Source organism: Hyperolius riggenbachi, chromosome 4, assembly GCF_040937935.1.
Source record: "Hyperolius riggenbachi isolate aHypRig1 chromosome 4, aHypRig1.pri, whole genome shotgun sequence".
Classification (NCBI taxonomy): Eukaryota; Metazoa; Chordata; class Amphibia; order Anura; family Hyperoliidae; genus Hyperolius; species Hyperolius riggenbachi.
In genome coordinates, this window is record NC_090649.1 from 46,419,668 (window position 1) to 46,442,678 (window position 23,011).

Below are 23,011 nucleotides of genomic sequence, written 5' to 3' on the forward strand. Positions count from 1 at the left end.
ATATCCTTCAAACCATGTCCCTAAGGGGCAAGGGCCTGTCTACTCTGCTGCCGTTACCTGCTGTCTCAAGACTCTAAAACCTAATGATACTTACTACTGCTGTGACAAGTCCATTTCCTGGACGTTATATCCTTCAAACCATGTCCCTAAGGGGCAAGGGCCTGTCTACTCTGCTGCCGTTACCTGCTGTCTCAAGACTCTAAAACCTAATGATACTTACTACTGCTGTGACAAGTCCATTTCCTGGACTTTATATCCTTCAACACAGGTCCCTAAGGGGCAAGGGCCTGTCTACTCTGCTGCCGTTACCTGCTGTCTCAAGACTCTAAGACCTAATGATACTTACTACTGCTGTGACAAGTCCATTTCCTGGACGTTATATCCTTCAAACCATGTCTCTAAAGGGCAAGGGCCTGTCTACTCTGCTGCCGTTACCTGCTGTCTCAAGACTCTAAAACCTAATGATACTTACTACTGCTGTGACAAGTCCATTTCCTGGACTTTATATCCTTCAACACAGGTCCCTAAGGGGCAAGGGCCTGTCTACTCTGCTGCCGTTACCTGCTGTCTCAAGACTCTAAGACCTAATGATACTTACTACTGCTGTGACAAGTCCATTTCCTGGACGTTATATCCTTCAAACCATGTCCCTAAGGGGCAAGGGCCTGTCTACTCTGCTGCCGTTACCTGCTGTCTCAAGACTCTAAAACCTAATGATACTTACTACTGCTGTGACAAGTCCATTTCCTGGACTTTATATCCTTCAACACAGGTCCCTAAGGGGCAAGGGCCTGTCTACTCTGCTGCCGTTACCTGCTGTCTCAAGACTCTAAAACCTAATGATACTTACTACTGCTGTGACAAGTCCATTTCCTGGACTTTATATCCTTCAACACAGGTCCCTAAGGGGCAAGGGCCTGTCTACTCTGCTGCCGTTACCTGCTGTTTCAAGACTCTAAGACCTAATGATACTTACTACTGCTGTGACAAGTCCATTTCCTGGACGTTATATCCTTCAAACCATGTCCCTAAGGGGCAAGGGCCTGTCTACTCTGCTGCCGTTACCTGCTGTCTCAAGACTCTAAAACCTAATGATACTTACTACTGCTGTGACAAGTCCATTTCCTGGACTTTATATCCTTCAACACAGGTCCCTAAGGGGCAAGGGCCTGTCTACTCTGCTGCCGTTACCTGCTGTCTCAAGACTCTAAGACCTAATGATACTTACTACTGCTGTGACAAGTCCATTTCCTGGACGTTATATCCTTCAAACCATGTCCCTAAGGGGCAAGGGCCTGTCTACTCTGCTGCCGTTACCTGCTGTCTCAAGACTCTAAAACCTAATGATACTTACTACTGCTGTGACAAGTCCATTTCCTGGACGTTATATCCTTCAAACCATGTCCCTAAGGGGCAAGGGCCTGTCTACTCTGCTGCCGTTACCTGCTGTCTCAAGACTCTAAAACCTAATGATACTTACTACTGCTGTGACAAGTCCATTTCCTGGACTTTATATCCTTCAACACAGGTCCCTAAGGGGCAAGGGCCTGTCTACTCTGCTGCCGTTAGCTGCTGTCTCAAGACTCATAAACCTAATGATACTTACTACTGCTGTGACAAGTCCATTTCCTGGACTTTATATCCTTCAACACAGGTCCCTAAGGGGCAAGGGCCTGTCTACTCTGCTGCCGTTAGCTGCTGTCTCAAGACTCTAAAACCTAATGATACTTACTACTGCTGTGACAAGTCCATTTCCTGGACTTTATATCCTTCAACACAGGTCCCTAAGGGGCAAGGGCCTGTCTACTCTGCTGCCGTTAGCTGCTGTCTCAAGACTCATAAACCTAATGATACTTACTACTGCTGTGACAAGTCCATTTCCTGGACGTTATATCCTTCAAACCATGTCCCTAAGGGGCAAGGGCCTGTCTACTCTGCTGCCGTTACCTGCTGTCTCAAGACTCTAAAACCTAATGATACTTACTACTGCTGTGACAAGTCCATTTCCTGGACGTTATATCCTTCAAACCATGTCCCTAAGGGGCAAGGGCCTGTCTACTCTGCTGCCGTTACCTGCTGTCTCAAGACTCTAAAACCTAATGATACTTACTACTGCTGTGACAAGTCCATTTCCTGGACTTTATATCCTTCAACACAGGTCCCTAAGGGGCAAGGGCCTGTCTACTCTGCTGCCGTTACCTGCTGTCTCAAGACTCTAAGACCTAATGATACTTACTACTGCTGTGACAAGTCCATTTCCTGGACGTTATATCCTTCAAACCATGTCTCTAAAGGGCAAGGGCCTGTCTACTCTGCTGCCGTTACCTGCTGTCTCAAGACTCTAAAACCTAATGATACTTACTACTGCTGTGACAAGTCCATTTCCTGGACTTTATATCCTTCAACACAGGTCCCTAAGGGGCAAGGGCCTGTCTACTCTGCTGCCGTTACCTGCTGTCTCAAGACTCTAAGACCTAATGATACTTACTACTGCTGTGACAAGTCCATTTCCTGGACGTTATATCCTTCAAACCATGTCCCTAAGGGGCAAGGGCCTGTCTACTCTGCTGCCGTTACCTGCTGTCTCAAGACTCTAAAACCTAATGATACTTACTACTGCTGTGACAAGTCCATTTCCTGGACGTTATATCCTTCAAACCATGTCCCTAAGGGGCAAGGGCCTGTCTACTCTGCTGCCGTTACCTGCTGTCTCAAGACTCTAAAACCTAATGATACTTACTACTGCTGTGACAAGTCCATTTCCTGGACTTTATATCCTTCAACACAGGTCCCTAAGGGGCAAGGGCCTGTCTACTCTGCTGCCGTTAGCTGCTGTCTCAAGACTCATAAACCTAATGATACTTACTACTGCTGTGACAAGTCCATTTCCTGGACTTTATATCCTTCAACACAGGTCCCTAAGGGGCAAGGGCCTGTCTACTCTGCTGCCGTTAGCTGCTGTCTCAAGACTCTAAAACCTAATGATACTTACTACTGCTGTGACAAGTCCATTTCCTGGACTTTATATCCTTCAACACAGGTCCCTAAGGGGCAAGGGCCTGTCTACTCTGCTGCCGTTAGCTGCTGTCTCAAGACTCATAAACCTAATGATACTTACTACTGCTGTGACAAGTCCATTTCCTGGACGTTATATCCTTCAAACCATGTCCCTAAGGGGCAAGGGCCTGTCTACTCTGCTGCCGTTACCTGCTGTCTCAAGACTCTAAAACCTAATGATACTTACTACTGCTGTGACAAGTCCATTTCCTGGACGTTATATCCTTCAAACCATGTCCCTAAGGGGCAAGGGCCTGTCTACTCTGCTGCCGTTACCTGCTGTCTCAAGACTCTAAAACCTAATGATACTTACTACTGCTGTGACAAGTCCATTTCCTGGACTTTATATCCTTCAACACAGGTCCCTAAGGGGCAAGGGCCTGTCTACTCTGCTGCCGTTACCTGCTGTCTCAAGACTCTAAGACCTAATGATACTTACTACTGCTGTGACAAGTCCATTTCCTGGACGTTATATCCTTCAAACCATGTCTCTAAAGGGCAAGGGCCTGTCTACTCTGCTGCCGTTACCTGCTGTCTCAAGACTCTAAAACCTAATGATACTTACTACTGCTGTGACAAGTCCATTTCCTGGACTTTATATCCTTCAACACAGGTCCCTAAGGGGCAAGGGCCTGTCTACTCTGCTGCCGTTACCTGCTGTCTCAAGACTCTAAGACCTAATGATACTTACTACTGCTGTGACAAGTCCATTTCCTGGACGTTATATCCTTCAAACCATGTCCCTAAGGGGCAAGGGCCTGTCTACTCTGCTGCCGTTACCTGCTGTCTCAAGACTCTAAAACCTAATGATACTTACTACTGCTGTGACAAGTCCATTTCCTGGACGTTATATCCTTCAAACCATGTCCCTAAGGGGCAAGGGCCTGTCTACTCTGCTGCCGTTACCTGCTGTCTCAAGACTCTAAAACCTAATGATACTTACTACTGCTGTGACAAGTCCATTTCCTGGACTTTATATCCTTCAACACAGGTCCCTAAGGGGCAAGGGCCTGTCTACTCTGCTGCCGTTAGCTGCTGTCTCAAGACTCATAAACCTAATGATACTTACTACTGCTGTGACAAGTCCATTTCCTGGACTTTATATCCTTCAACACAGGTCCCTAAGGGGCAAGGGCCTGTCTACTCTGCTGCCGTTAGCTGCTGTCTCAAGACTCTAAAACCTAATGATACTTACTACTGCTGTGACAAGTCCATTTCCTGGACTTTATATCCTTCAACACAGGTCCCTAAGGGGCAAGGGCCTGTCTACTCTGCTGCCGTTAGCTGCTGTCTCAAGACTCATAAACCTAATGATACTTACTACTGCTGTGACAAGTCCATTTCCTGGACTTTATATCCTTCAACACAGGTCCCTAAGGGGCAAGGGCCTGTCTACTCTGCTGCCGTTAGCTGCTGTCTCAAGACTCTAAAACCTAATGATACTTACTACTGCTGTGACAAGTCCATTTCCTGGACTTTATATCCTTCAACACAGGTCCCTAAGGGGCAAGGGCCTGTCTACTCTGCTGCCGTTAGCTGCTGTCTCAAGACTCATAAACCTAATGATACTTACTACTGCTGTGACAAGTCCATTTCCTGGACGTTATATCCTTCAAACCATGTCCCTAAGGGGCAAGGGCCTGTCTACTCTGCTGCCGTTACCTGCTGTCTCAAGACTCTAAGACCTAATGATACTTACTACTGCTGTGACAAGTCCATTTCCTGGACGTTATATCCTTCAAACCATGTCTCTAAAGGGCAAGGGCCTGTCTACTCTGCTGCCGTTACCTGCTGTCTCAAGACTCTAAAACCTAATGATACTTACTACTGCTGTGACAAGTCCATTTCCTGGACTTTATATCCTTCAACACAGGTCCCTAAGGGGCAAGGGCCTGTCTACTCTGCTGCCGTTACCTGCTGTCTCAAGACTCTAAGACCTAATGATACTTACTACTGCTGTGACAAGTCCATTTCCTGGACGTTATATCCTTCAAACCATGTCCCTAAGGGGCAAGGGCCTGTCTACTCTGCTGCCGTTACCTGCTGTCTCAAGACTCTAAAACCTAATGATACTTACTACTGCTGTGACAAGTCCATTTCCTGGACGTTATATCCTTCAAACCATGTCCCTAAGGGGCAAGGGCCTGTCTACTCTGCTGCCGTTACCTGCTGTCTCAAGACTCTAAAACCTAATGATACTTACTACTGCTGTGACAAGTCCATTTCCTGGACTTTATATCCTTCAACACAGGTCCCTAAGGGGCAAGGGCCTGTCTACTCTGCTGCCGTTAGCTGCTGTCTCAAGACTCATAAACCTAATGATACTTACTACTGCTGTGACAAGTCCATTTCCTGGACGTTATATCCTTCAAACCATGTCCCTAAGGGGCAAGGGCCTGTCTACTCTGCTGCCGTTACCTGCTGTCTCAAGACTCTAAAACCTAATGATACTTACTACTGCTGTGACAAGTCCATTTCCTGGACGTTATATCCTTCAAACCATGTCCCTAAGGGGCAAGGGCCTGTCTACTCTGCTGCCGTTACCTGCTGTCTCAAGACTCTAAAACCTAATGATACTTACTACTGCTGTGACAAGTCCATTTCCTGGACTTTATATCCTTCAACACAGGTCCCTAAGGGGCAAGGGCCTGTCTACTCTGCTGCCAATTACCTGTTGTGTCAAATATTATGATACTTACTTTACTTCTGCTGCTGCGACCCGTCAACTACCGGACATGATATCCTTCAACCAAGGTCTTGAGTGTGTGAGGACCTGTGTCTACTCTGCTGCCAATTACCTGTTGTGTCTAACCTTGTGATACTTACTTTGCTTCTGATGCTGCGACCAGTCAACTACCGGACATGATATCCCTCAACCAAGGTCTCTAGTGTGCGAGGACCTGTGTGTACTCTGCTGCCAATTACCTTTTGTGTCAAACCTTATGAGACGTACTTCTGCTGCTGAGCCTGTGACAATTCAACTACCGGACGTTGTGGTGCCTACAACAGACAAAAAAGTAATGCCAGGCAGGCAAGAGCCTAATGGTTGTCATCACCAGCCAGTTAGATATGCATTGTGCAATACATACAATACAACAAAGACCAGGTTTTTTAAAAAACTTTTATTGCAATTTGCAATAAGTTTTGTCAATTTTTTTTAAAAAAGGTACAAAACAAGAAACACAGGAAAACATAAAACTTTCCTTTCTTACAACAGAAAGAGTTTGCGAGAATTGTAGTTGGACGAGACAGGAAACTTCTGATGTCTACTACTCCATCAACATAACAGTGCATTGTCTATCAACTGGGAGGGGTGACCAGGACACAGGACAGTTGGCACTGTGTAACATAGTCCCTGGGCCAGATTTCTCAAAGCATTACCGACAGTTTATTCTTCTAAAACTGTTCTAGCCAGTTGAAGAATAGTTCTGCATGATAGTAAGAAAATTCGCAAAGCCTATGTAATAGCGACAGTTTAGCGTGGATTTCTAGAGCTACACTACAGTTAAAAAGACTCTGAAGAGAAAAAAAAATATATGATATAATGAATTTGTAGTGTACTATGAATAATTACTGGAAGATTTGCAGAAAAGAAAATATTCCCTTTTTTTAGGTATATAGTTGTATTTATAACATTGGATCATTATACACTATGTTCAGATTACACATCACTCAGCATTCAGAATTCTTCTTTCCGAGCAGTCTGTGAACTACTGACCTCGCCTCTGGCAGAGAAATATTAAATAGTTCAATAACATTTCAGATAATAAAAGTCATAAAACAGCCCATTCCACGACTCTGAAAGCCGTAGAGATTAATGGCTTCTTTGCATAGAGATAACAACTGGAGTTTATTAACACTTCTTGTACTGGAAACAATTAGACTGATGTATCTGATCTTAACGTTTTATTTCTTAGCTGTACTACACATACAAATCATAATAGCATAATTTTTTTTCGCTTCAGTGTCTCTATTTGAAGGGGCAGTTTATTGATAATTACTATTTACATTAATCACATATCTGTTATTTTATATGGAGAGCTTATCTTTCTCCATCGACCTTGGCGTCAATTCACCAGAGGTTAACAACCTAAATATCTCTTGGGAGGTAATTAACCTCCTGTGATATCTCCAAGTAGCAATTATCCAGAAGTATAGGGGAAATTATCGATCGAGAGAAATGCAAGAGATAAATGTGAGATAAGTATGAGATAAATAAGTGATAGTTAGTAGTTAGTTTTTCCCCAAATCACATTTCACCAGGGAAGAAACGGTGTGTGGTCATTCGTAATTTTTACATCTCTTAACCCCCTGAATTAACCTGGAGATATCGTGGTTTTCACACAGCAGCTGCTGCTGTGGAAGATGGAGCCTTTTGAGCTTACTCTGTTAGGCCTGATGCACACCAAAAACCGCTAGTATATTCGCAAAATGCTAGCAGATTGTGAAACGCTTTTTCTAGTTTTTCTGTAGCGTTTCAGCTAGCATTTTTCAGTTCTGTGAAGCGTTTTTGGTGTAGTAGATTTTCTGTATTGTTACAGTAAAGCTGTTACTGAACAGCTACTGTAACAAAAACCGCCTGACAAACCGCTGTGAAGTGCAGGTTTTCAGAGCGGTTTGCGTTTTTCCTATACTTAACATTGAGTCAGAAACGCCTCCGCAATCCTAAATCTGCAGCAGCCCGGGAGTATGCGTTTATGCAAAACGCCTCCCACGCGTATCCGCAGCCGCAAGCGGATCGCAAAAAATGCAGCCGAACCGCTCTGGTGTGCACTAGGCCTTAGAGCTTGCTTCTATTATGAGGATACGAAGGCGCAGGAGGAGGGTCTGTTTAATCGCCCCTCGTATTTTTCGTGTGAGAACAGTTCGTGATAATTTTACTGAGACAGAGGTGGTTAAGACGTTCAGAATCACTCGTGAATGATATGATTGATGATGTGATCCGGCAGTATAAGGCGGGAATACTCTGGTCATGTAGTGGTTAAACTCTGCCTCCTACCCACAATGCTTCACTTTCATGCTTACAGAGCGGAGAAGTAACCCATGTAAATCATTAATACCGATTATTACCTAAATCTCTGCTTTCTCACACTTTCCTCATGCATATCTCTCCATTATCCCCTGCTATCGAACACTTTTCTCTCTGTCCTCTCACACTGGTGAATTGACTCCAGAGTGTTAAAATACCTCATGAGATAATCTACCTACCTTTTTTCTCTTAGTAAATCCTCTCTGGTGAATTGACGCCCTTGTGTTAAAAAAAAGTAGATGCTATCACTTAGTTTTGCTTTGGCCGATGGCTCATTAGCATAGTATGCGACGACAGGCTTCAGCCTGCTTATAGGCTAGCAGACACTCCAGCTGATTTATAAGGCTGTCTCATACACCACAGAGAGCTGGGCTGTGTCATGCGCCGGACGGACTTCTCTGATAGCAGACACTCAAGCTGATAACGCTAACTCACTCACTACAGAGAGCTGCGGTTCTCTGTAACTAGATAAGTAAATAAACAAACATGCTTTTTCATAAGTACATAATTAGCCGACTGCTTTATCTATTCAATTAACTGGTTACAGAGAACTCAGAACAGCAGCTGTCTGTAGTGTGTGAGTCAGCGTTATAATAAATCAGCTGGAGTGTCTGCTATAAGCAGGCTGAAGCCCGTCGTCGTACAGTATGCTAATGAGCCAGCTCAGCTCGCTGCCAAAGCAAAAATAAGTGATAGCAACTATTTTTTTTAACACAAGGTCTATGGAGAAAGATATGCTCTCCATATGAAGTAACTGATATGTGATTCATTTAAATAATAAAAATCAATAAACTGAACATTTAAGAAATGTGCAAATCCATTCCTTTAATGTTGCCGAAAAGTGCTCATTAGCAGTTCTACAGATAGTGTAGGCTAGATGTGATTTGTGAAGGGCTCCTCCCCTCTCAGTCAGAGTTTGCTGACAGCAGGTGTGTTGGTAGCCTTAGCCACAGCAATTTTCCACACACATTGCACTGCCTGAGAGACCTTCCTATCTCCTTCTATTCCTTACAGTTTAAGAAGGAATCTTCATTATCTAGTGATTTTTTTCGGCTGTCTGAGACAGTTCTGCAAGGATTTTTAAAAATAAAACTAATATTTTGTTTAAAACGCTCTTGATAAATCTGGCCCCCTGTCACCTCAACAAAAGGTTGGCTGCCAACATCAAATCAACCATTTGCCTGCTCTTTTAAAACAGGGTGGGTAAGAGATTAGAGTGCACCTGTCTGTAATGTAATCTCAGTACAAATACAGCTGCTCTGTGAGGGCCTCAGAGGTTGTCTTAAGAGAATATTTGGATCAACACTAACAGCACTGTGAAGTAAAAAGAACACACAAGACAGGTCAGGGATCAAGTTATAGAAAAACGTAAAGCTGGTTTAGGCTACAAAAACATTTCCAAAGCCTTGAACATCCCACAGAGCACTGTTCAAGCAATCATTCAGAAATGGAAGGAGTATGGCACAACTGTAAACCTACTAAGACAAGGCCGTCCACCTAAACTCACAGGCCAAACAAGGAGAGCGCTGATCAGAAATGCAGTCAAGAGGCCCATGGTGACTCTGGACGAGCTGCAGAGATCTACAGCTCAGGTGGGAGACTGTCCATAGGACAACTATTAGTCATGCACTGCACAAAGTTGGCCTTTATGGTATAGTGGCAAGAAGAAAGCCATTGTTAACAGAAAAGCATAAGAAGTCCAGTTTGCAGTTTGACACAAGCCATGTTGGGGGACACGGTAAACATGTGGAACAAGGTGCTCTGGTCAGAGGAGACCAAAATGGAACTTTTGGTCCAAAATGCAAAACGCTATGTGTGGCAGAAAACTAACAGTGCACATCACTCTGACCACACCATCCCCACTGTCAAATATGGTGGTGGCAGCATCATGCTCTGGGGGTGCTTCTCTTCAGCAGGGACAGAGAAGCTGGTCAGAGTTGATGGGAAGATGGATGGTGCCAAATACAGGGCAAACTTGGAAGAAAACCTCTTGGACTCTGCAAAAGACTTGAGACTGGGGCGGAGGTTCACCTTTCAGCAGGACAATGACCCTAAACATAAAGGCAGGGCAACAATGGAATGGTTTCAAACAAAACATAACTATGTATTAGAAAGGCCCATCCAAAGTCCAGATCTAAATCCAATGTAGAATCAGTGGCAAGATCTGAAAAAAGCTGTTCACACACGCTGTCCATCTAATCTGACTCCGGAGGACTCCAGGAGGACCCGCCTTACATCCTCCTTTTCCCGGCAACCTGGGCAAAATACTCATGGAGCCGTTCTCCCTCCTCCCTGCAGGCCAGAATCCTCTGCCGTTGGTCCTCAATCTGTGCCTCCAGCTGTTGTTGCAGTTGCTCTATCTGCTGCTGAAAAGCAGCTTGTAGCTGCTGGAGGCGCGCTTCATATTCCACCCGCTGCTGCTGTACTTGTTGCTCAAGGGCAGCAACACGGGCGGTTACTTCAGAAGCTGTAAAAAACAAGATGTACAAAATTACAAAATTACACTATACATGGACATTGTACAATAACGTTTAATAAAAGTCAAACCAGTACAGTGTGGTACCGTATTAGCCATAAAAACAAGGAGTTTTGAAACAGGATGATAGCATTTATTGGCTGTTTTTGAGAAAAATAACATGAGATTTTTCTAATTATAAAAAGGCTTCCTTGTACTTTTCCCTGACCAACACTGAAAACACGGCTTACAAACATTGACATTCACTGTATTAATGGGTGGCTTAAAGTCAGAAATGAGATTTAAAAAAGAGACAAAGTACATACATTGGATCATATCTGTACAACATGGTTAAAACCAGGACTCTTGTTTACAACTTCTCTTGCTGGTACAATGGCTTTTCAATATTACAATATTCTTTTTATTTTATTTTTAATTTTTCAATTCAATTTTTCTGTTATATGCTTGCGTTTGATGGTGTTTACTGTTTACTGTCACTATGCATTATTTTTTACTTGCATTTGCTGGTTTGAAATGCCAGAATGCTCTTTAGTTTAAAATTAATGTGGCATATGACTACTAGCCCAGTTAGTATTTCAACTTGGAATTTCCAATAGTTACCCATCATCATCACCAGAGTGTACTTTACGTTACATGAAGGGAACTGTTTAACTTATCAATTTAGCCCAGAGGCCAGGAAAAGTGTTCTGAGTAACAGTTAAGACATGTAAAAATACATTAATGTTTGCCGAAAAATTATTCAACTCTGTATGTCAGTGTACATAAAGTGTGGTTTTCATTTTTAGTCAGGAACCAGTCCGCCGAAGGCATTTTAAAATCCGAAAGCTCACTGTTTACTCATGTCTAAGTTTGACAATGAATGGTATCATCCAGATTCAAAAACAAAACTCCTGGTTTTACCTAAAGTAAAGAAAGAGTAATGAAATATGACTGCCAAAAGTAGTGCCTTGCAATCCACCCAAAAAAATCAAACATGTATTAGAACTTGTTGTGGCTACAATGGATGTGAAATACCTTTATACTACCATTCCACACATGCATAGTACTGCAGCTTGTCAACATTTCTTCAAGTGATATGTTGCCCCATTATGTACATTTATTTATGGCCAAATTTGAATGAAGCTTCCTTTGAAGTTGTGAAATTAAAGCATGTCCTTACATTATATTTACAGATGATACACTAGTTTTACTATGGACATAATCACTGGCCGGAAGAAGTGTTCTAATTTGGAGGCAGGGTGATGTAGTGGTGGTTGGTGTGTTAGTGCTCTTGCTTTTCAACGATTCCAATCCCTTCAACATCGGGATGTAGTTCTTAAAGGGGGGACAGGCAAAAATGGCGCACAGCGCCAATAGTGTCAGAATGGCGCTGCATTACAACGATATTTAACGTTTTATATGTTCAATTTTTTTAGCAGGGATCGTGCTGGAGAGGCAGCGGGCTGGCAGCGGGGTCGGGCTGGAGAGGCAGCGGGCAGTAGGGGGTCGGGCTGGAGAAGCAGCGGGCAGTGGGCTGGCAGCGGTGTCAGGGTGGAGAGGCAGCGGGCTGGCAGCGGGGGTCGGGCTGAAGAGGCAGCGGGGTGGAGGGAGGATTACGCAGCATGTGTATATTGTGTATACATTACCTTGTCCCGGCCGGCGATCGTTCCTTCACTTCATAGCTTGCACGAGTTCTGCATCCAGCCAATCACCATGCGGAAACTGAAGCCGCATGGTGATTGGCTGGATGCAGAACTCGTGCAAGCTATGAAGTGAAGGAGCGATCGCCGGCCGGGACAAGGTAATGTATACACAATATACACATGCTGCGTAATCCTCCCTCCACCCCGCTGCCTCTTCAGCCCGACCCCCGCTGCCAGCCCGCTGCCTCTCCACCTTGACACCGCTGCCAGCCCACTGCCCGCTGCCTCTCCAGCCCGACCCCCGCTGCCAGCCCGACCCCCTCTGCTAGTTCCCTGCATTTTTCAATGGCGCACCATTCTGCTGTTTTATAAAACGCTATTTACCGTTTTAATGTATTTACATTAAAACGGTAAATAGCGTTTTATAATCGGCAGAACGGTGCGCCATTATTTCCTCCGCGCCATTTTTTACTGTATGCCTTAAAGGACCACGAGCGCAAAAAACAGTAGGCATTGAAAATCTGACATAACCGACAGATTTTGGGACAATCCATCTCCTCATAGGGTATTTCAAGGGTTTGCTTTGTTTTCAACTGCATTTCCTGAACAATAACATCTGATTAACTGAAAAATTAGCAAGAAACCAGCCGGCCACACTAATCACTTGAACAGTCCACTGTATTATGTCAGTGACATTTTGCAAATGTTCAGGAAATGCTGTTGCAAACAAAGAAATCCCTGAGAATCCCCCTTAAAAACATGGACTGGCCCAAAACCTGTCATCTGTCCCATTTTAACTGCCAACTTTGTTCAAGATAGTGGTCCTTTAAGTTTTTACTTCTGTCAGAAGCTATGCTCCTGGGAGCAAAGAGACCATCTTCCCAATACACAACTATCCAGGCTCTCTTGCTGGCATGGGAACACTTTATCAAATTCCCGCCTAAGTCGTCCCTGACTCATAGTCCTACCATCTCTTTAAATGCCCTTAAAATCCTCAGCCCCCATTTGAACCTATCCGCATGGGATAAAGTTAAAATCACCTCACTAAACCAACTGTCACAAGGCTCTCAGCTTAAAACATTTGAGGAATTACATAAAGAATTCCAATTACCATTCAACCAACTCTTTACCTACCATAGGATATATAGCCTGATCAAAAATAACACAATTAATATACCCCAGCTCAATAGTCATATCCTAATCCTAACAGCCATTAACAATAAAGGCCCCCCCCCCACACACACATTTTGGCCGGATGTATCTCCACTTGGTATACGTCGATACTAGAAGTGAGTGATGCCTCACTGAAAAGATATGCTTTAGCCTGGTCCAATGACCTACAATCTAACATAACTGACCAGCATGTGCTCAGTCAGGACCACTTCTAAAAGCCTAAAACTCTCAAAGAACAACTCCCACTGTGAACTTTCACGTAAAGTTATTTTCAGGTGGTATCTGACCCCCAGAAGAATGGCCTCGTTCTCAGAGGATAACTCCCCCAACTGCTGGCATTGTAAGAACTCAGTGGGGACTCTACTCCACATGCTATGGGAGTGCCCTAATATTGCTCAGTTTTGGGACCATGTGGAACTCTTAGGGCTGGTTCAGATGGACGTTTGGAGGCGTTGCGTTCGTTGGCGTCGCGTTCAGCAGCGTTCGTGTGCGTTTGGATGCGGTCGCGTTTTTTCTTCCCCTAGGGGGACATTAGCCGTCGCGGTTAACCTCCCCTGGAAGCTACATGTAGCTTCCAGGGGCTCCTTGAACGCCAGGGAAAATCGGGACCCAAACGCCGCGTTTGTGTAAACGTGCTTGAAAGCTTGGTACAAACGCTCCCATTCACTTGAATGGGAGCGTTTAGCACCAAGCCCTGAACGCTGGCTGTAAACGCTCTGCAAACGTCCGTCTGAACCAGCCCTTAATTAATAGCTTTTTCCTTCCCTACTTACGTACGTCTATCAGCTAAATTAGCTTTACTCTTAGTAGGGCTAGAGGAGATCCCACTAAATTTGCAGCCCCAGGTTATGCATATCATTCTGTCGGCACTCTCCCAGATAACTAGCAATTGGAAATCGGCCGACTACCTATCTATTACCCAACTAATCTCCCTAGTAAACAGCAACCTGAATATGGAATATAAAATTAGACTAAGATCCTCAGTGGACCATAAGATCTTCACCCTTCCTAGTACCTGGTTGGAATACACTAACTAGAATCTCACTTCCAATATAGCTCCTGGTATACTATACACTATAAGTTAAGTAGGTAGTGTTACTTATGGTAGACTAGTCAGACCTCGTCCGTCCTTCCCACAGGTGTTGTACTTTATACTCACTACAGCGACGAGCATTATGTAGACACTCTAGCACTGAAACAGGATCCCTGTAACCCTGTATCAAGGGCTAACCTTCGGGCCACTGAATTGATACAGTACATTGATGTCCGAGCCCTGGGGGTTACCTATTATGGGTCAAGTTAAAACTCCCAGGCTGGACTAAGCGCATAGGAGTGCTTCATGTATTACCTCCCTCTGTTCTTCATGGGAATAAGACAGACCAGGGGTGTTATTCATAGAATAGTTTGCAAGTGTATTTGAATGTATGATGAATATTATGCAGTCAGCTGTTTTCATTACTATGGAACTCTGTATTTGAAATGTAATAAAAAATTATGATGAAGAAAATTATTTTTACTTCGGTCTGTATTGTTTTCCTCCTAGCACTCATTCTTCCGCCCACATCCAAAACATCTACAACTAGTATACTTGGCTTCCCCCTGAATAGACCCTAGAGTACAATACGATACATACACTACACAATGGCTCCAAATCAATAAGCTGCATCAAACACTTATTAATGTATTTTGTTCTACAACAATAAATTTCACTTACACTCAGCTGTTTCAATGGCACCACTTTCTGGCCTGCCGGAGGAAAGTTGCCGTGGCCGGCGTCTGCGCAATCGCACAGAGATAGAGGCTAAGATAAAAAGAAGACATGGTATCATTCACCTTTTTTTTTTTTTTTTTGGGACTGTAAAAAAAAAAAAAAATTATATTCTGTACAAAAAAAACATTATGTACTAATCTCCTAAGAGACGTAGCACTGTCATCTGATTAATGTTGCAACTTTGTTAAAAAAATACTTACATGCCACAGATCGGCTCCGGGAGCGCCTTCGCCCACGCTGCCGGCAGCGCCTTCGCCCACGCTGCCGGCTGCTACGGGGCCTTTGGCTGTTGCTGGGTCCAGCCTCATCATCAGCAGGGGGGGAGGCAGCAGCAGGATCCTCCTGAGTGGGGTCCACAATATTGCGGGAAGAGGGAGGAGCAGAGGCGGAACGGGCCCGCCTGCGTGCCTGAGACCGATCCACTAAAAAAGAATGTGAGATTGTTTTTAAAATTGTGAGTTACATACCCAATAGGAGAGACAATTTGTTAGACATGAAAATCGTAAGGATTTCCAAGGTTGAAAACACGTACACATCACGCTACATATATGAAAAACACATTATTTACTTACATTCCCGAAGCTGGTCTTTAATTCTCCTCACCGCACATGGTGTCTTCGACTTGAAGTCGCTCCACATGGTCTGGATCTTCTTGACCGACCATGTGCGGTGGTATCGGGTCTCAAGGTCCCGCTGTAGCTGGTCCAGGATAGCCCTCTTCTCCTCCCTCTTCCTCTTATCGTAGGCCCCTCGTAACATTGTCTGAAAAAAAAAAAACAACAACAAAATTAATGATCCGCTAAAAGTAACCTTTACAATACCTACATCGCTTGCTATTGTACTAACATATGATAAGACTGATGAAAAGTCAATTTAATGTTCAATTGACTTATCATCAGCAGTCTTATCAACTCCTTGAACAATAGAAGTAGATTTTCAGTAAGTTAATCGAAATCAAAGTTATGAGAGCCTAAAGGCCAGTACAAACGCTACACGGGAGGCAACGACGGGTCTGTAGTCACCTCCCGCTGGTCAGATTTTCCGTGGACAGTCCGACGTGTCTACAGGCTGTCGGCTGACTGATAAGGCTCTTTCTGAGGTTCTGAGCAATCCGCCCGGCGGCCTTTACAGACCGCTGTTGAGTGTTGACTTGAGTGTGTGTATGGGGCGTACAGTTGTGTAGTCTGAACATTAAGCCCTTCAATTGCAAAGCTTCATGGTACTATTAAAGTAGCTACAGATGCAGCATGCATTACACAGTCAAGCAAAATAAATTGAAAGTCATGGATTAATACAGTGAAGAAAAAAATAAATAAACTTACTTTAATAATCAAATTCTTTTCCCGCTTCCGCAGGCGTGCAGAGGAGGCAGCAGAGGCTGACGTCCTGCTCCTCCCACCATCACCATCACCACCACCACTCCCACCGGCTTCAGCAGCATCTGCCATGTTCGTACAACTCTATGAATAATAACATTGCAAAATATCAAATATATTTTTTCACATACGAGAAATTATTTATGATCAAAACATGTATAATTGCAATGAGTTTGCTGTTTTGAGGCAAACACAGCGACATAGCGTTCTATACTCTGTACAATGACTATTGTGTAAATGGCTATCTAGTTACAAATCATCTGATTAATAGTAATACGGAAGTGGATATCTAATACTTTCATATACTTCTGAAGTGCTAGAAATTCCTGATGTACTTGCTAGGGAGCAGTAATGAATAAGAAAATTACCATTTTGGCGGAAGACAGCGCTGCTTCCGCCTCTGGGAACACGGAGAGAGCGTTGGTGTCATCTGGAGCTGGCAGCGTGCGGCGTTCTGGATTGTCCACGCTGCATAGGAGGAGCGTGGACAATCTAGGGCACATCTGCTACCAATCAGACTGCACTTTGTGGCCACATCTGCGACCAATCAGACTGCACTTTGTGGGCACAGCTGCGACCAATCTGACTGCACTTTGTGGGCACAGCTGCGACCAATCTGACTGCACTTTGTGGGCACAGCTGCGACCAATCTGACTGCACTTTGTGGACACATCTGCGACCAATCAGACTGCACTTTCTGGGCACAGCTGTGACCAATCAGACTGCACTTTGTGGACACAGCTGCGAACAATCAGACTGCACTTAGTGGGCAAAGCTGCGAACAATAAGACTGCACTTTGTGGCCAGATCTGCGACCAATCAGAATGCACTTTGTGGACACATCTGCGACCAATCAGACTGCACTTTGTGGACACATCTGCAACCAATCAAACTGCACTTTGAGGGCACAGCTGCGACCAATCTGACTGCACTTTGTGGACACTTCTGCGAACAATAAGACTGCAATTTGTGGCCACATCTGCGACCAATCAGACTGCACTTAGTGGGCACAGCTGCTACCAATCAGACTGCACTTAGTGGGCAAAGCTGCAACCAATCAGACTGCACTTTGTGGACACATCTGCGACCAATCAGACTGCACTTTGTGGCACATCTGCAACCAATCAAACTGCACTTTCTGGGCACATCTGCGACCAATCAGACTGCACTTTCTGGGCACAGCTGCGACCAATCTGACTGCACTTTGTGGACACTTCTGCGAACAATAAGACTGCAATTTGTGGCCACATCTGCGACCAATCAGACTGCACTTAGTGGGCACAGCTGCGACCAATCAGACTGCGCTTAGTGGGCAAAGCTGCAACCAATCAGACTGCACTTTGTGGACACATCTGCGACCAATCAGACTGCACTTTGTGGCACATCTGCAACCAATCAAACTGCACTTTGTGGACACATCTGCGACCAATCAGACTGCACTTTCTGGGCACAGCTGTGACCAATCAGACTGCACTTTGTGGGCACAGCTGCGACCAATCTGACTGCACTTTGTGGGCACAGCTGCGACCAATCTGACTGCACTTTGTGGACACATCTGCGACCAATCAGACTGCACTTTCTGGGCACAGCTGTGACCAATCAGACTGCACTTTGTGGACACAGCTGCGAACAATCAGACTGCACTTAGTGGGCAAAGCTGCGAACAATAAGACTGCACTTTGTGGCCAGATCTGCGACCAATCAGAATGCACTTTGTGGACACATCTGCGACCAATCAGACTGCACTTTGTGGACACATCTGCAACCAATCAAACTGCACTTTGAGGGCACAGCTGCGACCAATCTGACTGCACTTTGTGGACACTTCTGCGAACAATAAGACTGCAATTTGTGGCCACATCTGCGACCAATCAGACTGCACTTAGTGGGCACAGCTGCTACCAATCAGACTGCACTTAGTGGGCAAAGCTGCAACCAATCAGACTGCACTTTGTGGACACATCTGCGACCAATCAGACTGCACTTTGTGGCACATCTGCAACCAATCAAACTGCACTTTCTGGGCACATCTGCGACCAATCAGACTGCACTTTCTGGGCACAGCTGCGACCAATCTGACTGCACTTTGTGGACACTTCTGCGAACAATAAGACTGCAATTTGTGGCCACATCTGCGACCAATCAGACTGCACTTAGTGGGCACAGCTGCGACCAATCAGACTGCGCTTAGTGGGCAAAGCTGCAACCAATCAGACTGCACTTTGTGGACACATCTGCGACCAATCAGACTGCACTTTGTGGCACATCTGCAACCAATCAAACTGCACTTTGTGGACACATCTGCGACCAATCAGACTGCACTTTCTGGGCACAGCTGTGACCAATCAGACTGCACTTTGTGGACACAGCTGCGAACAATCAGACTGCACTTAGTGGGCAAAGCTGCGAACAATAAGACTGCACTTTGTGGCCAGATCTGCGACCAATCAGAATGCACTTTGTGGACACATCTGCGACCAATCAGAATGCACTTTGTGGACACCTCTGCAACCAATCAGACTGCACTTTCTGGGCACATCTGCGACCAATCAGACTGCACTTTCTGGGCACAGCTGCGACCAATCAGACTGCACTTTGTGCACACATCTGCGACCAATCAGACTGCACTTTCTGGGCACATCTGCAACCAATCAAACTGCACTTTGTGGACACATCTGCGACCAATCAGACTGCACTTTCTGGGCACATCTGCGACCAATCAGACTGCACTTTCTGGGCACAGCTGCGACCAATCTGACTGCACTTTGTGGACACTTCTGCGAACAATAAGACTGCAATTTGTGGCCACATCTGCGACCAATCAGACTGCACTTAGTGGGCACAGCTGCGACCAATCAGACTGCACTTAGTGGGCAAAGCTGCAACCAATCAGACTGCACTTTGTGGACACATCTGCGACCAATCAGACTGCACTTTGTGGCACATCTGCAACCAATCAAACTGCACTTTGTGGACACATCTGCGACCAATCAGACTGCACTTTCTGGGCACAGCTGTGACCAATCAGACTGCACTTTGTGGACACAGCTGCGAACAATCAGACTGCACTTAGTGGGCAAAGCTGCGAACAATAAGACTGCACTTTGTGGCCAGATCTGCGACCAATCAGAATGCACTTTGTGGACACATCTGCGACCAATCAGAATGCACTTTGTGGACACCTCTGCAACCAATCAGACTGCACTTTCTGGGCACAGCTGCGACCAATCAGACTGCACTTTCTGGGCACAGCTGCGACCAATCAGACTGCACTTTGTGCACACATCTGCGACCAATCAGACTGCACTTTCTGGGCACATCTGCAACCAATCAAACTGCACTTTGTGGACACATCTGCGACCAATCAGACTGCACTTTCTGGGCACATCTGCGACCAATCAGACTGCACTTTCTGGGCACAGCTGCGACCAATCTGACTGCACTTTGTGGACACTTCTGCGAACAATAAGACTGCAATTTGTGGCCACATCTGCGACCAATCAGACTGCACTTAGTGGGCACAGCTGCGACCAATCAGACTGCACTTAGTGGGCAAAGCTGCAACCAATCAGACTGCACTTTGTGGACACATCTGCGACCAATCAGACTGCACTTTGTGGCACATCTGCAACCAATCAAACTGCACTTTGTGGACACATCTGCGACCAATCAGACTGCACTTTCTGGGCACAGCTGTGACCAATCAGACTGCACTTTGTGGACACAGCTGCGAACAATCAGACTGCACTTAGTGGGCAAAGCTGCGAACAATAAGACTGCACTTTGTGGCCAGATCTGCGACCAATCAGAATGCACTTTGTGGACACATCTGCGACCAATCAGAATGCACTTTGTGGACACCTCTGCAACCAATCAGACTGCACTTTCTGGGCACAGCTGCGACCAATCAGACTGCACTTTCTGGGCACAGCTGCGACCAATCAGACTGCACTTTGTGCACACATCTGCGACCAATCAGACTGCACTTTCTGGGCACATCTGCAACCAATCAAACTGCACTTTGTGGACACATCTGCGACCAATCAGACTGCACTTTCTGGGCACATCTGCGACCAATCAGACTGCACTTTCTGGGCACAGCTGCGACCAATCTGACTGCACTTTGTGGACACTTCTGCGAACAATAAGACTGCAATTTGTGGCCACATCTGCGACCAATCAGACTGCACTTAGTGGGCACAGCTGCGACCAATCAGACTGCACTTAGTGGGCACAGCTGCGACCAATCAGACTGCACTTAGTGGGCAAAGCTGCAACCAATCAGACTGCACTTTGTGGACACATCTGCGACCAATCAGACTGCACTTTGTGGCACATCTGCAACCAATCAAACTGCACTTTGTGGACACATCTGCGACCAATCAGACTGCACTTTCTGGGCACAGCTGTGACCAATCAGACTGCACTTTGTGGACACAGCTGCGAACAATCAGACTGCACTTAGTGGGCAAAGCTGCGAACAATAAGACTGCACTTTGTGGCCAGATCTGCGACCAATCAGAATGCACTTTGTGGACACATCTGCGACCAATCAGAATGCACTTTGTGGACACCTCTGCAACCAATCAGACTGCACTTTCTGGGCACAGCTGCGACCAATCAGACTGCACTTTCTGGGCACAGCTGCGACCAATCAGACTGCACTTTGTGCACACATCTGCGACCAATCAGACTGCACTTTCTGGGCACATCTGCAACCAATCAAACTGCACTTTGTGGACACATCTGCGACCAATCAGACTGCACTTTCTGGGCACATCTGCGACCAATCAGACTGCACTTTCTGGGCACAGCTGCGACCAATCTGACTGCACTTTGTGGACACTTCTGCGAACAATAAGACTGCAATTTGTGGCCACATCTGCGACCAATCAGACTGCACTTAGTGGGCACAGCTGCGACCAATCAGACTGCACTTAGTGGGCAAAGCTGCAACCAATCAGACTGCACTTTGTGGACACATCTGCGACCAATCAGACTGCACTTTGTGGCACATCTGCAACCAATCAAACTGCACTTTGTGGACACATCTGCGACCAATCAGACTGCACTTTCTGGGCACAGCTGTGACCAATCAGACTGCACTTTGTGGACACAGCTGCGAACAATCAGACTGCACTTAGTGGGCAAAGCTGCGAACAATAAGACTGCACTTTGTGGCCAGATCTGCGACCAATCAGAATGCACTTTGTGGACACATCTGCGACCAATCAGAATGCACTTTGTGGACACCTCTGCAACCAATCAGACTGCACTTTCTGGGCACAGCTGCGACCAATCAGACTGCACTTTCTGGGCACAGCTGCGACCAATCAGACTGCACTTTGTGCACACATCTGCGACCAATCAGACTGCACTTTCTGGGCACATCTGCAACCAATCAAACTGCACTTTGTGGACACATCTGCGACCAATCAGACTGCACTTTCTGGGCACATCTGCGACCAATCAGACTGCACTTTCTGGGCACAGCTGCGACCAATCTGACTGCACTTTGTGGACACTTCTGCGAACAATAAGACTGCAATTTGTGGCCACATCTGCGACCAATCAGACTGCACTTAGTGGGCACAGCTGCGACCAATCAGACTGCACTTAGTGGGCAAAGCTGCAACCAATCAGACTGCACTTTGTGGACACATCTGCGACCAATCAGACTGCACTTTGTGGCACATCTGCAACCAATCAAACTGCACTTTGTGGACACATCTGCGACCAATCAGACTGCACTTTCTGGGCACAGCTGTGACCAATCAGACTGCACTTTGTGGACACAGCTGCGAACAATCAGACTGCACTTAGTGGGCAAAGCTGCGAACAATAAGACTGCACTTTGTGGCCAGATCTGCGACCAATCAGAATGCACTTTGTGGACACATCTGCGACCAATCAGAATGCACTTTGTGGACACCTCTGCAACCAATCAGACTGCACTTTCTGGGCACAGCTGCGACCAATCAGACTGCACTTTCTGGGCACAGCTGCGACCAATCAGACTGCACTTTGTGCACACATCTGCGACCAATCAGACTGCACTTTCTGGGCACATCTGCAACCAATCAAACTGCACTTTGTGGACACATCTGCGACCAATCAGACTGCACTTTCTGGGCACATCTGCGACCAATCAGACTGCACTTTCTGGGCACAGCTGCGACCAATCTGACTGCACTTTGTGGACACTTCTGCGAACAATAAGACTGCAATTTGTGGCCACATCTGCGACCAATCAGACTGCACTTAGTGGGCACAGCTGCGACCAATCAGACTGCACTTAGTGGGCAAAGCTGCAACCAATCAGACTGCACTTTGTGGACACATCTGCGACCAATCAGACTGCACTTTGTGGCACATCTGCAACCAATCAAACTGCACTTTGTGGACACATCTGCGACCAATCAGACTGCACTTTCTGGGCACAGCTGTGACCAATCAGACTGCACTTTGTGGACACAGCTGCGAACAATCAGACTGCACTTAGTGGGC

The 23,011-nt window shown here is 45.8% G+C and overlaps 2 protein-coding genes across 2 annotated transcripts in view; both read right to left on the reverse strand.

Moving 5' to 3' along the window:
* LOC137504638 (serotriflin-like) overlaps positions 1 to 23,011 on the reverse strand; it is a 56,255-nt gene that overhangs the window by 20,384 nt on the left and 12,860 nt on the right. The gene's annotated exons all lie outside the window — the stretch shown is intronic.
* On the reverse strand, positions 8,913 to 17,007 carry LOC137571051 (probable ATP-dependent RNA helicase DDX46). The gene is made up of 5 exons (XM_068279737.1): positions 16,873 to 17,007; positions 15,701 to 15,890; positions 15,329 to 15,550; positions 15,072 to 15,158; positions 8,913 to 10,553 (listed from the first exon to the last, which is right to left on the reverse strand). The coding sequence occupies exons 1-5, from the start codon at positions 17,005 to 17,007 to the stop codon at positions 10,318 to 10,320; spliced, it is 870 nt and encodes a 289-aa protein (XP_068135838.1). The 3' UTR covers positions 8,913 to 10,317.

Coding starts and splice junctions, on each gene's coding strand:
- LOC137571051 (XM_068279737.1), bottom strand. CDS start 17,007: ATGTGCCCTAGATTGTCCACGCTCCTCCTATGCAGCGTGGACAATCCA. Junction 15,891..16,872: donor CGCTGTCTTCCGCCAAAATG/GTAATTTTCTTA, acceptor TTTTTTTTTCAG/ACAATGTTACGAGGGGCCTA. Junction 15,159..15,328: donor CCGGAGCCGATCTGTGGCAT/GTAAGTATTTTT, acceptor TTTTTATCTTAG/CCTCTATCTCTGTGCGATTG.